At 42.9% G+C, this 12,821-nt stretch overlaps 2 protein-coding genes across 11 annotated transcripts in view; both read right to left on the reverse strand.

Annotated features, from left to right (window-relative positions):
• Positions 1–4,121, reverse strand: part of LOC131105410 (protein MTSS 1-like) — a 30,344-nt gene extending 26,223 nt beyond the window's left edge. For 3 of the 9 annotated variants that reach the window (XM_058053481.2, XM_058053485.2, XM_058053478.2), the window contains exons 1-2: positions 3,567–4,120; positions 1,966–2,027 (exon numbers count right to left, since the gene is read on the reverse strand). In XM_058053481.2, the coding sequence (XP_057909464.2) occupies positions 1,966–2,027; positions 3,567–3,638 (134 nt within the window). In that variant the 5' untranslated portion in view covers positions 3,639–4,120. Of the gene's footprint in view, positions 1–1,965; positions 2,028–3,566 lie in introns of all 9 variants that reach the window. The other 6 variants (XM_058053484.2, XM_058053486.2, XM_058053479.2 and 3 more) reach the window with 3 other exon arrangements.
• Positions 4,122–4,799: 678 nt separating this feature from the next.
• Positions 4,800–12,260, reverse strand: mal2 (mal, T cell differentiation protein 2). 2 transcript variants are annotated; one of them, XM_078790952.1, is made up of 5 exons: positions 11,951–12,260; positions 11,277–11,447; positions 6,672–6,872; positions 5,898–5,970; positions 4,800–5,838 (listed from the first exon to the last, which is right to left on the reverse strand). In XM_078790952.1, exons 1-4 carry the CDS (start codon positions 12,065–12,067, stop codon positions 5,899–5,901), a joined length of 561 nt encoding a protein of 186 aa, XP_078647078.1. In that variant the 5' UTR covers positions 12,068–12,260; the 3' UTR covers positions 4,800–5,838; position 5,898. The 2 variants fall into 2 exon arrangements, with proteins under 2 accessions (XP_078647078.1, XP_057910022.2); XM_058054039.2 differs by having other exon boundaries at positions 4,803–5,970; positions 11,951–12,259.
• Positions 12,261–12,821: the final 561 nt, after the last annotated feature.

The following is a 12,821-nucleotide window of genomic DNA, read 5'->3' on the forward strand; positions in this document are numbered from 1 at the left end:
CGGTGTTGTCCAGCATATGCATTACTCTAAAGCATGACTGTCATGCACCTATGTCCCTTTTCAATATCTCAACTCAAATCCATTTAATAGCCGCACTACCACCAGACAATGTGATCTCTCAAGGTGGCCTTTCACTGTTCCAGGGCTTCCAGCTCAAATAAATTGTAAGTGTGTGTATGACTCAGCCGAGACCCAGCTGCATCAGCCATAAGCCAGCAACAAGACCAAAGACTGAAAGTTAAAAGGAGACCGTGATTAGAAATCAGCTAGCCTTTATTCCACCCTGCGCTATTTCTTTTAGCACTCAAACCAAAATGGGCAGCAGGAAAAAAAAACACCCCCAGTTGGTGCAAAACAACAAAAAAAATAAGACAGAACAGTCTGAACACTGTAATTGGTCGACTTCCGAGTTGCTTTGTAAGAGGGGTGCAGAGGGGCTAAATTACAGGGTAGTACCCCAAGGACATCATTACACACAGACATATGCTACTACTGCTCGCTAGCCACTTATTTGGGCCAAAACGGGAAGGTGGCTGTGTTTGTGCTCTACCATGTGTGTGTAAGTGTGTGTCCCTCTATGTCAACTAGTCCCACAACAGATTACAGAGCTCTATGGGGGGAGGTTAAGTTGTGGTCAAAACCACTATTTTGCCAAACGTGAAGTGGCTGTGGAAAACATGAAAGCAAACAAAAAGCCTTATAGTAGGTCAGCATTAGCAGGACTCCAGCAGGACTCCAGCAGGACTCCAGCAGGACTCCAGCAGGACTCCAGCAGGACTCCAGCAGGACTCCAGCAGGACTCCAGCAGGACTCCAGCAGGACTCCAGCAGGACTCCAGCAGGACTCCAGCAGGACTCCAGCAGGACTCCAGCAGGACTCCAGCAGGACTCCAGCAGGACTCCAGCAGGACTGGCATCAATTTGGATATACAGCACAGTTACCGCAGCCCGGAGCGGGTGTAGGCTCAGCTTAATTGGGTCAGAACTTGCATCAAATACCAAAACAGGCAATACCAACTTTAGAAAAAAACGATTTGGCTGGTATTCCTGCCATCTATCTGCTAGCTAGCTGCAAAATGCAATGAAGCAAATTGTAGCTAGCAGGCTCAGTCTGTCCTAATCCTCACTTCCATGGCGGCAAATAAACCCTACATGTATCATTGTGACCAAAAGAGGGCAACAAATCCAAAAGCCAAGACAGATATCACCTTTTCACCAGAAAAGGCTTTTGTTAAACATTTCCCCAATGCGGAGAGCCACAGAAACGCCTTACTGTCAAATAGGCAGTCATTAGCAACAAGGCCACAAATGTTCCCCTGAGCTTAATATGACAGGGTCACATATTTAACCCCTAAATGATGGCTGCAGCCGTACAACATATCACCATTAATCAGCCATAATGCTGAGAAAAGAGGCATGGGACACGACAAAACATTGTTATGTCCCCGAGCCTTTATACAGCTGTCACTCCGAGTCTGCCCAGGAACACGTGGACACTCACACGCCAAGAGAGCTGCCGTGCACGATTCATCAAAGAATATTCCAGGCTGCAGGGCATCCATACTTAGAGTATTTGCAGAACAATATGCTTTTATCTCAACTGTCATAAGATGTTTGTCTAGCGACACGTGGCCACTTAAAGCCAACCATGAGAGGTGGTGAGGACAGGCAGCCGTTGTCAGGATCAGGAGAAGACTGGCAGGACTTGTGGAAATGCACAGCTTTAAGAAGACAAATTAGATTACCTTGAACGGACAGGATGGGCAAAAGATGATTTTACGAGCTCAAGCTGGTTAGTTAAGAGACGGATGACCAATTTCATTACAAATGTTCTGAGAAATTGAGAAAAAAGTTCAAGCCATGTTCATTTTTATCATTTGAAAGTGGTCAGGTATGAACATCACTTGGCAAACTATTAGTTGGGTGGCAACCAAGGGGTCATCTGTCATGCAAATATGAAGCTCACCTCAGTTGGGACTGCAGTTTGCCAGCCTTGGCGATGAAGTCCTCCCAAACAGGGTAGCTGCTCTGTAAACGAGAGATAGAGAGATAGAGACCATACATGAAGGCCATAATCTCATAATGGAGACATATTTCACCATTCCCACAGTTACATAACATTTGAGTCAAGATTTGGTGCAGGCGGGGGCTCTAATGGGCTCACTGCTCCTATAACAAACACTTTAGTTCAATCACCACCAAAATTGTTTTTTTTTGTTTTTTTTAAACAGTTACAAATATTTGTATAATATAATTGTCTTTTACCGTCATGTCCTGAAGGCTGCAAAACAGGTCAGTGGCTTCTTGAGGAAACGTCCCCACACAGCAAAAGTATTAATACTACGCCATAATGAGCCTGGGTCCTAATGGGACTCTACATGCACCCAATTCAGGTCTTGAGCTGAAAATAGAGTCCTCTAAACCAAGGCAAGAACCAAGCGGTGGCGAGTGTAGCTTGTAGGCCGGTCGATGGAGTGGAGCTGAGCAGAAGGCAGAGCGGCATAAGGCAAAGGAAGCCGGAGGGCTTGAACAAATGTTTGCAGGTTGTGTGCTACTACCGTCAGGAGCCTGAGGAATGTCATGTTATGCTGTCAAACATGACACCCAACAAAGACTTCCAAGCGATGGTAATGGTTACACACACCTTAGCATCGCTTAACTTCTTTCCCTGAAAAGAACTGTCCTAGAAAAGTATAAATTCATACGAGTCCAGGTGCGTCCGACTTCCAGCAGTGTCAAAGCTACTTTGACTAACCCAGGGAGAGGTGAGGTATCTGTTTCTCTAAGCCAGTGGCAACATTCCAATTGTACTTTATTCACATTAAGCCAGTGGCAACATTCCAATTGTACTTTATTCCCAAAGCACTCTCCACTCAGCTGTGTCCTCATTTGTCATCAATTACAGGCATCGTGTCTGAATTGAACAGTTAGAAAAACAAATATTCTTTGGCGAGCTACCGAACATCAGCTGATATCCAACCCCTATCTTCCTAGAGCAGGGGTGGGCAAACTGCAGCCCGGGAGCCTCATGCCGCCCTCTAACAGGACAGGCGGTGTAGGAAACGGATGGACTGGGAGCTAGCGTAGAGACAATGTGGGATGCCAACAGGTGCCGAAGGATCTAACCCTGTTCCTACCAAACTGACGTCTGGCCATTTGACCCCCGCAGACAATGTTCTACCACCGGCATGACATTCCTTCCATTCCTGCTGCCAAGCACGGCAGCTGAGACACCAGCTAAAATGTCTCAACTAGCCGTCTGTCCAAAACACGCAGAAATAACACGTCCCCATTAACCTTACACCTGCCTTTCTCCAAAATAACACAACACCGAAAAGTGTCTTAGCGCGTCAAGAAATGTAGACTTTTTAAACCAAACCATGGAAGACTCTGGAAGTCAGCGACCGTTTGAAGGAGTTCAGAGTTCAGAGGCCAACCATGATGAAGAAGTTATGCTAGCTAACTGGTTCACTTAAGAAAGTTAGCTTAGCCGTGTGTACTGATGGGCTCCTAACAGCTGTAGGATTAAAAAAAACACCACCGCGTTTTATTTGAACTTGATCTTACCTTCATGTCTCCGATAAGCGTTTGGAAGAGTCCTCCAAGCGCGCCGCAGTCCTTTTCGATAACAGCCTCCATTTTCGGGACCACCTCCAAGTAGTCGATCCCGACTTCAATCGAGCAAAAAAGAGAGAAAACTCACTCGCAATAGGACTGCGCGAAAAAAGAATAAAACCAAAGTAATTTCTCGCATAAAATGGTGTTAAAAGGCGTTGGGAGTCTACTACGGTGTATACTTCACTTCAGGCCAAAAGAAGCTGTTGGAAGGAGAGTGAAATTTAAATCCCAGTGTCCGCTCCACGCCACCGTCTTCACATCCATGTTAAGACTTCTGCAAAGACTTTAACAATCTGAAAGCCGAAAAGAAAAAGAAGATAAAATGTTGGATAGGTAGCCCTGTCCGATGTCTTGACAGGTAAGGCGAGCCTATCCCCCCCCGGCCGTGAGTCTACTCGTCCTAACATCGACTGAGTGAGAAAACACACCAAGCCTACTACAACCAGGAAAACACGTTTCCGGTTAGTTTAACCACAACTAAAGAAAAGTATGTCAAAAAGGAAAACGTGTTCGGTCTAGTCAATGTTTCAAGTTTAGATAGCGACTTTGACAATAAAGTATAAATTTATGTTAGTCTATTTCGACACAAATCACACAGTGATTTGCATTGGATAAAAACCGTCACACTTTTATTTTGAAGGCAGGCTTCCAGTTCCTGTGGCAAAACAGGTGGCGTCTATTTAAGCCAAAACACGAAACCTAATTTGCGAATAAATATGGAAAAATAATCACAGTTCCATTCACTGCATGTGGCATGAATATCTTTTGATATCATCATATGGACATACTGTTGGTGGAAATAACCCCCAGCGCGGCTACCACTATTGTATGCAACAGCAACTGTATGCCGATGACGCTACTGTATAACAGATAATGGGCGACATCTAGCGGTTAAAGTGTACATAACAATTAATAGCATATTTTAAGCCGATTTACGAACGGGTTCAAACCGCCTCCCACTCTCGCTTGCACAAAAATCGAAATAGTGAAAATCTCCAAGGACCGAAATGTTTCCAAACAATACATTTATGTTTTGCAGGAAAAAAAACAAAAATATGCCAGTATGTTGTATTGCTCGGCGGTTTTGGTGGACAAGAAAAATATATGCACGTATTTACAATGTGTTCTACATGGTCTGAACACTGAAGGCAATCGCAATTGACTGCAAATACTGCAAATTTCTTGCGTTAAAAGAAAAACATTAAAATGCCAGTTCCATAACGAACCACCAGAGGACGGCACTGACCCATGATCAAAACTGGAACAGAGTCAACAATACGTTGGCCCGGTCAGCTTATTGATTTGATAACATTCAGTAACATTCAATAATCAAAAATCTGTAAACTACGCAAAGCTACACAACCATTTGCATTTAAGTTCTGATGAAAATTAAACATTAAAACAAAATTGACATGACATTTTTTGGATTGTTTTTTAATTAAAAATCTTTGTTGGGAATAATAAAAAGGCACCTGAACGATAACAAAGGCACATTTAAAAAAATTCAATCAAACATCCTAAATGCATTTAAATCACAAATAATTGACTATTCTATGGTCAGTTCAACTCATACTAATAAAACGGTATCGCAAGCAAGGCTCATTGAGTGATGGTATTATTACATGGAGCAATTTAATCAACATCAAAAAAGTCACTCATCTATAGTTATGCAATAGCATTCTTTAGAGCATGGTTTTAAAGCGAGGTGCAACATTTCCAATATTCTATTTATGGTTGCAAAGTGTGAAAGACAAAAGTGATACCACGGCAACTCCCCTTTTAAGTTAGGGCTCATTTTAAAATGTTTTATGCCGAGTGACTTTCTCTTCCCATTGTATCAATCCGCCACCCTTTATTTAAGGTTCATTCTAAGAAACGCTGCAACCGAACTCCCCATTATGCATGAAACAAAAACACCATGAACAGGTGGTATTTTGCTTTTTGGAAATGGGAAATATTCCCTCCAATGAGGAAGTGATTTCAGCAAAAAAGGAAGCTATAGTGTTGATGTAAAGTAAAAAAAAAAAGTTTCCTCAGTGTCACTACATTACTCATATTACACTTTCGATGACAACATATTTTGTCACATCCCCCACAATACGGCACTTCACTGTTTTCAGAGGTTAATGACCTTAAAAAAGCTTGGTTCTTGGTCAAAGCTGGTGGGAAATGTAAAAACAGAGCAACCGCTTGTTTTCTGGATGAAGCCATTGTGGTGCAGGTTAGATCCTTAAAAACAGAGCAACTGTTTGTTTTCTGGATGAAGCCAATGTGGTGCAGGTTAGATCCTCCATCGCTTGAAGCCCATCACCAAACTGCAGCCGTAGCACAGTGTCACCACAAACGCAAATATCTGGAACAGAAAAAGAGAATGTGGACAATATTTGAATCATTCTGACCGACATAGATACCTTCAAAGTAGAAAACGCTGCTGGATGCAAACACTCATATTACATTCAGGAGGTTGCCTACAGTTGATTCAATTGGTCAATTGATTCAAGATAGTTAAAGGGAACCGATGATGCTTTTTCCATTTTGGAAGAAAGCCCTGAAAGAAGTTTGGGATGGCTCAAAACGCTCGGTTTCAAAAGGCGTGGTAAAACTGTTCCTTTGTGATGTCACAGAAGGCCATCTTCCTTATGTGGGCGTCTGCTCCACCGTTTACTTGCTTGCAATGCCTCGTAAGGGAAAGCCACATTTGTTTCAAATTCCTTTGTTTCAAAGACGCCACCATCAGGCACAAGTGGTTGGAGTTCCTGATTCCCTACCAGCAGAGAAAAATCCATTTTCATCTGTCGACTGTTTTGGGAACATGGGCCCCTATGCAGCTGGACTAGCCTACGCCTTTCCAACGTTTTTCTTCAGGAAATGGGCTAACCTGGCACGGTGTTGCTGAAAGACCGAGGCGGAATAGGTGAATCCTAATTACGTGCATCGTAAGTGAAAAACAGCACTAGAAGGCACGCACAAGGGTCTCACATTTGGGATTGCGGATGATGGGCAAAGTCAAGGCAAAAAGGGCACCATCTAACAGACACGTGAGAAGGCACTTACCGTGGCTGCTACATTAGTATTGTACTGGCTGCCAGTCAGCACTGTGAATACGTTTCCTCGAGGGTAGGGTATACACATCACAGTTCCGGTGCTGTTTGGCAGCGGTGTGATGATGGCTCCCCCGTTGGCTGCTGTCACCGCCGCCTCCAGCACGAAGGCGGCAAAGTAGAAAAGCAGAGCTATGAAATGGTAAAAGACATCCTGCGAATGAGGAAAAAGGATGCGTTAGGAACTGGAATGGCACTGTGAGTAAAAGGGGGGAAAGGAGCGAGAGCCTGACTTGTTTGTGTCTCTGCGGTGGTGTGAAAAAGTGTTTGCCCCGCCCCCTTCCTGATTTCTTTTTTTTTGTCACACTTAAATGTTTCAGATCATTAAACACATTTCAATATTAGTCAATGGCAACACAATCAAACACAAAATGAGGTTTTGAGATGACGCCACACTATCTCAAAAGGATCCAGGTCAGGACTTTGACGAGGCCACTCCAAAGTCTTCATTCAGAGGTGGACCTGAAAGGAAGGGATAGAGGATGGAGGATGGAGGATGGAGGATGGAGGATGGAGGATGGAGGATGGAGGATGGAGGATGGAGGATGGAGGATGGAGGATGGAGGATGGAGGATGGAGGATGGAGGATGGAGGGTAGAGGATAGAGGATAGAGGATAGAGGATGCCGTCACTTCAAGGGGTGTAACACACAGACTACAGTGTTTTTTTGGCTCTATACTGCAAACACATTGAATAAACGAGGGAACTGTGCTGAATATTTTCTTTGTCTGTGGTGTATAAAACACAATGTGATGTCAACTTCAGATTTTCAATCTGCACATTGCAATTATGGAGACAAATAATAGACAATAAGTAACACAGAAAGCTAAAAATGCTAATGCTAAACGTGTACTTTGACCAAAGTACAAAAATGCACGTGGTGTGATGGCAACACATGTAGTCTGCACACAATGTAACTAGAATTGAATGGCGGAAGACTATAAGCAAATGACCTGACGTCTGCCTTGACTCTAATGAGCTCTAATTTCATGGCGCAGCGCAAGGTGGCTGAGCGTGGTGCAGCCCAGGCGGTGGTAAATAATAATGAACAACAACTAAAAACAAGGGTGAATATGAAGTTGGTTGTTAAATACTGTTCATGTTTTTGTTCAAGGAGGATGAGGAGGAGGTAGCGCCAACATGCCGTCAAAGGTTCTGCTATTTGGCCAGGTAGAGCAGGAAGGCTGGTGGAAAACAAGCAAGATGCTTGGATTAGCCTGCTGCTGTGTTTAATGTAACTGTCAGGAACAGATGACGTGGCCCACCAGGGGGCGTGTGTAGTGAATGACGCATGGTGGCCTCTGATGCAGTACAGTCCGGTGCATTTAAAGGCAATGAGAGGTGTTCACGTGCTTGTTTAAGATTACACTCATCTGCCTTCTCTCCTCCCCCTTTGCCACGTGCGCGTGAGTGCACGCCGCAGCGTCAGACTGCGCTACTTGTGAAATTTGCAAAGTGGACTGGTCACACCCCGTTGGTACGGCGTAGGCGTGGAGCAAGGCAGGTGCGCCTCGCCTGTGCTTGGTCTATGAAATTAGAGCCCGTAATGTGAACTTTAGAGGATTTGCATGGTATTTTTCCATTTTGGAAAATGGAATCCTGTCAGCATCATTGTGAAAACTCGGAGCAAAACTGAATGGGCTCTTTGTCGGTGCACCTCACCAAAGTCCCATTCATGTGTTGTCCCTGCTAGAACCAGTTCACTGTGCACCGAAACCTGGAAGGAGTATCCTTTTCTTCAATAAATATTTGCTGGAGACAAGATGTTAAGGACTTAGTTATCATGCATGTTTTCATTCTGTTTCCATGCCTGGTCCCACCCCTTGGATCTACGTGTTTAACCAGATCCTCACCAAAGCTTTTCAGTCCCACTTCTAAGGTGTTGTTTCAGTGTAATGGTTAATTGATAACTAACAAAACAATACGTCTTGCTTCTCGCTTGCTCAACTAAACACGGCCAGTTTGGAGGGTTTCAGGTGTCAATAAGTCAACCATGAAGGTTATATCTTGCACAAGGACACAGGACAAAGTCAAATCCTTCCATATAATATGTATATATATATATATATATATATATATTATATTATATTATATTATACGGTACACACCACTGACATAGCAAAAAGAAGCTGGCATCTATATAAGGGGTATAACAAAAGACTGTTGTCAGTTCTGTGAGGCCTTTGTTGTGTTCTGGTGTGAGCTCATCATCCATGACGCTCATTGTCAGGATGAAAACAAACAGCAGCACGGCATGGCTTCTCTGAGGAACAAAGCTTGCAGCCCAAATGTCAGCATGATCTTATTTTTTGTAATGATCCAACACTGTATATACAACAAGACTGTCATTACAGTGTGTAAATAGAATGGCATTATTCAACGTCTTTTAGAGGAGGAAGCATCTTGTTGTTTCGTGTCCATTTTTCTGCTGTCAATCCAAATATGAGTAATTATGGTCATGCTAATGCTTTATTAGCTGAAAACTTGCGAAATATATTAAGAAACACCACATATTTCCCCTTGCACAATTCAATATGTCCCAAGAGTCCTTCCAACTCAGCAGTCACTCATAGTTTGTCCACTTCCTGTGTTTAGCGTGCACCATTTTCTAATAGACTAAGAAAATAACACAATGTGTAATCATAATAATAATAATAATAATGATAAATAGCTAATTCAGTGGAAAAAGTCAAGAAAACATAAAGATGAACATCCAAGTACTTAAAAAACTACAAAAAAAACTATTAGTTTGCACTGTTTCTTGAACAAACTTGGCAGCCTGTATTCTCATCCCAAACTAAAATCATCTCTTAAGACGTAGTAGTGGGAGTCATACTACTACAAGGGAAGAAGTCGTGATAAACACAACACAACAGACTGAATGCATTATTAACAGTATAATCATTAGTGTGGTTATGGCCTTAGATCATTTAGAGTTATGCAACTAAAGTGCAATGTTGCATTTACCGTAATTGAGACATGTTGGCACGCGTGCGATGTGAAAGAATAACTTCCCCTTTGATTTCACACGCAATATTGCGCATGACATAACATCTCTTTGCAGTTTTACCTCTGCTAAGGCAATTTTTTTAATTGCTGATACTACTAGTAGTAGTAGTAGTAGTAGTAGTATTATCCAAACAATGTAAGTAGTTTAAACTACTGAAAGCATTGCTATCAAACCGTGAGGGGCTGAGCGTGGGTTTTTATTGCGAAGATAATTAAAGGTGGACAGGATTGTTTTCCCACTAATGTTAGCTTGACCAAAAGTGGTGGAGACCAAGGTAAAAGTTGTCTTGTCTGGGTAAATATCTGAATGAGAGGTAGGGATTCAGGGATATTTTCAGTCTGAGTGACTATTGCTTGAGCTGTGAAATGCAGGGCTCGACAATAACGATGTACCGATGGCCCGGGGCAAGTTAAAACAAAATTCGGGCAAGTAAATCCAATCAGTGATATTCCCGTCGGGCAAGTGCACTTTAGCATGCCATACTGCCAAGAGTTTTTTTTTTTTTTAAGCGGTTCTTGTTGGGTGTTGGTAAAACACGGACTACGTAATTCCGGTGGTAATTTGCAAAGCAATCCTTGCAAATCTTGAAATGGACCAATCAGAATCGTTTATTTAGACCGCGGTCCGTAATCCACAGTCCGCGTTTTACCCACACCCGTTGTTCGCGATCAACCAATCAGCGATCGTTTGACTACGAAAATATCCATCATGGCGTCGCTGCCAACATCGTCTAATTCTGAAGGAAACAGCAAAAAGTGATGAACCAGTGCCTCCTAAACAAGTATTTTATTAGCGGCAGCAAATCAAAGGAGGTGAGTGAATCACATTGCTGTGACAATTTGAAGTGGTCACAATGAAACACCACCCATTAGATCCAATACCAAGTGCTGATTTTGCACAAGCTACAAAATCTAGCGCTTCCATTTCTCTGTGTATTTTTCTCACCTTTGCTTCACAAATTATTGTTTGACCATTGAGCTTTTTTTCTGGATTAAAAACACTTTACTAGTACACAAATGTGTCTATTCAATAATGTTTCATTGTGGTGCACAACTTATAAATATCACTGCTTACTACGACTACGATGTGTAAGGTATTATTTATTTTATTATTTTATTTATTTGAGATTCTCATGTGATGCCACAAAAAATTACATGATATCATTATGGCAGTCTTTTCATTTTACATGGGGCAAGTTCGGGCAAGTAGTTCTCACCTTAAGGATTCCCTATGGGCAAGTCATTTTGGTTTTTAATGTAGAGCCCTGAAATGTTTGACTTTTTAGCTATTACTATTAAATGTTTGTGTGCATGCAGCGTGCAGGAGATTTGGGATTATAAAAGGGTATAAATACTACGTCTTTGGTACGGAATGAGCCAATAATGCGTGTTGAGTTATTTTCAAGAAAATCTGCTCCTGTACAAGCTGTACACTGACTATTCTAAGTTATTTCCAACAGTCCATGGACAAGCTATACATGAGAAGGGTGCACTCCATTTTGGCAGCTACCGGAGCTGTTGAGAGTCAACATATCGATCTCCTTCTTACCAAAAAGTTCCAATCAGTATTGATGCGGTCCGCCAGGCCGGTGATGAAGAGCGTGAGGTAGGCGGAGGAGAGGAAAAAGGCGGTGACAGACACAAACATCACCCAGCCTTGCAGCAAAGGCACTGGTACATCGGAGGACGCCACCAGGATCCATACTAAAGCACCAAATAACTGTAAACACAAGCGGGAGCAATTATTTGCAGTCACATGAACGCCTCAATCAAACATGTGTGTCTGAATCAGAGTGTCCATTTTCTTTTTGGTGGCCATGAAGGTCATAAAGATAGCATGGACGCCTTGGTGCAGGTACACAGTAGATGTAGGTATGGCTGCCATGCATTACAACTATGACAGTAAACAAAACAAAGCTTTTGGATGCATGGAAGAAGGTACTGCACCGTGCTGCTGAATGATGCAAACCTGTGATCTATCAAAAACAGAAGGCAGGATGAAGGTACAGTGAGGTCACCAACAGGAGACACCATGAGGTCGCTATGCTAGCAAACTAGACGTCCACTACAGTATTCCAATTGGTTCTCTACCAGGTGAGGTGACCCATGGCGCCGTACTGTTCCGACCACACCGCAAGCTTACTCGGTGTGTCACTTTGGACCCCGGTACCGCATGAGTAACATGTGTTTCGATGTCGTTCTGGAGCGTATCCCCTCACTTACTATTTCAAAGACGACCAGCGCTCCAGAGTACGTCCTCAACACTTCCAGTCCCAATGGCAGCGAAATGGTTGGCGCTGGGAAGGAGGTGGCAGCGGGATTCGTGGCCGGATCCGACATCTCTCCTTCCGCCCGTCTCTCTGGCTCGCTCCCTCCTCTGTTTTGCGACCTCCCCTGTGGCTCTCACCCGCCGTAAAGCCGCCGGAACAAAAGACAAGCGTTGCCGGGGAAATTCCTCAGGAGCCAAGTCCTTCTTGGAACAGGTCGGACAGGTGCACGAGCCGTGCCGCTCCCAGGCAGGGAACAATGATGCTGCGTTCAAAGACATCACGGAAACATTAACGTCCAATTGTCCTGTCAATGAAAGACCGAGTAAGACGATCGTAAATAACAACAACAACAAACAATCTCACTTGAATAATCGTGTTTTCAATGTCAGTGAAAATGACAATCAAAACTCTATTATATTTGCAAGTTGCGCAACAGTTATTTCATGACTCATCACTATTATTAATCATAAACATGAAAAACCCCAGAACCCATATTTTAATTTATTCAAACAATAAAGGGAGTAGAAATGTGGGGATACTACACATTTGGCATTGATCTGATAATACAGAAACATTAAAAAAAATGCAACATAATTTTAATTGGGTAAACCAGGGGTGTCCAAACTTTTTTCAACCAAGGGCCACATATGGAAAAATCTAAAGATTTTGACATATTTATATACAGTACTTTTTTTATTTCCTAAAAAATTATCATCATTACACCCATTTTACTTATATTGTACCTTTAAGCTTGATCATTTAAAAAGGGCCACAAATGGCTCCCAGACCGGACTATGAACACCCTTTCCACCCCCAAATGGCCT

The sequence above is a fragment of the Doryrhamphus excisus genome, linkage group LG5 (genome assembly GCF_037039965.1).
Source record: "Doryrhamphus excisus strain RoL-2023G ecotype Guam linkage group LG5, RoL_Dexc_Guam_v1.1, whole genome shotgun sequence".
In the NCBI taxonomy this organism is placed as follows: domain Eukaryota; kingdom Metazoa; phylum Chordata; class Actinopteri; order Syngnathiformes; family Syngnathidae; genus Doryrhamphus; species Doryrhamphus excisus.

Bases quoted from the DNA above. Each gene is read 5' to 3' on its own strand.
- mal2 (XM_078790952.1), bottom strand. From the start codon at position 12,067: ATGTCGGATCCGGCCACGAATCCCGCTGCCACCTCCTTCCCAGCGCCA. The intron at 6,873-11,276 runs GTAAGAAGGAGA...CCTCATTCGCAG, and splicing joins ATACTGATTGGAACTTTTTG to GATGTCTTTTACCATTTCAT. The intron at 5,971-6,671 runs GTAAGTGCCTTC...TTTCTGTTCCAG, and splicing joins ATACTAATGTAGCAGCCACG to ATATTTGCGTTTGTGGTGAC.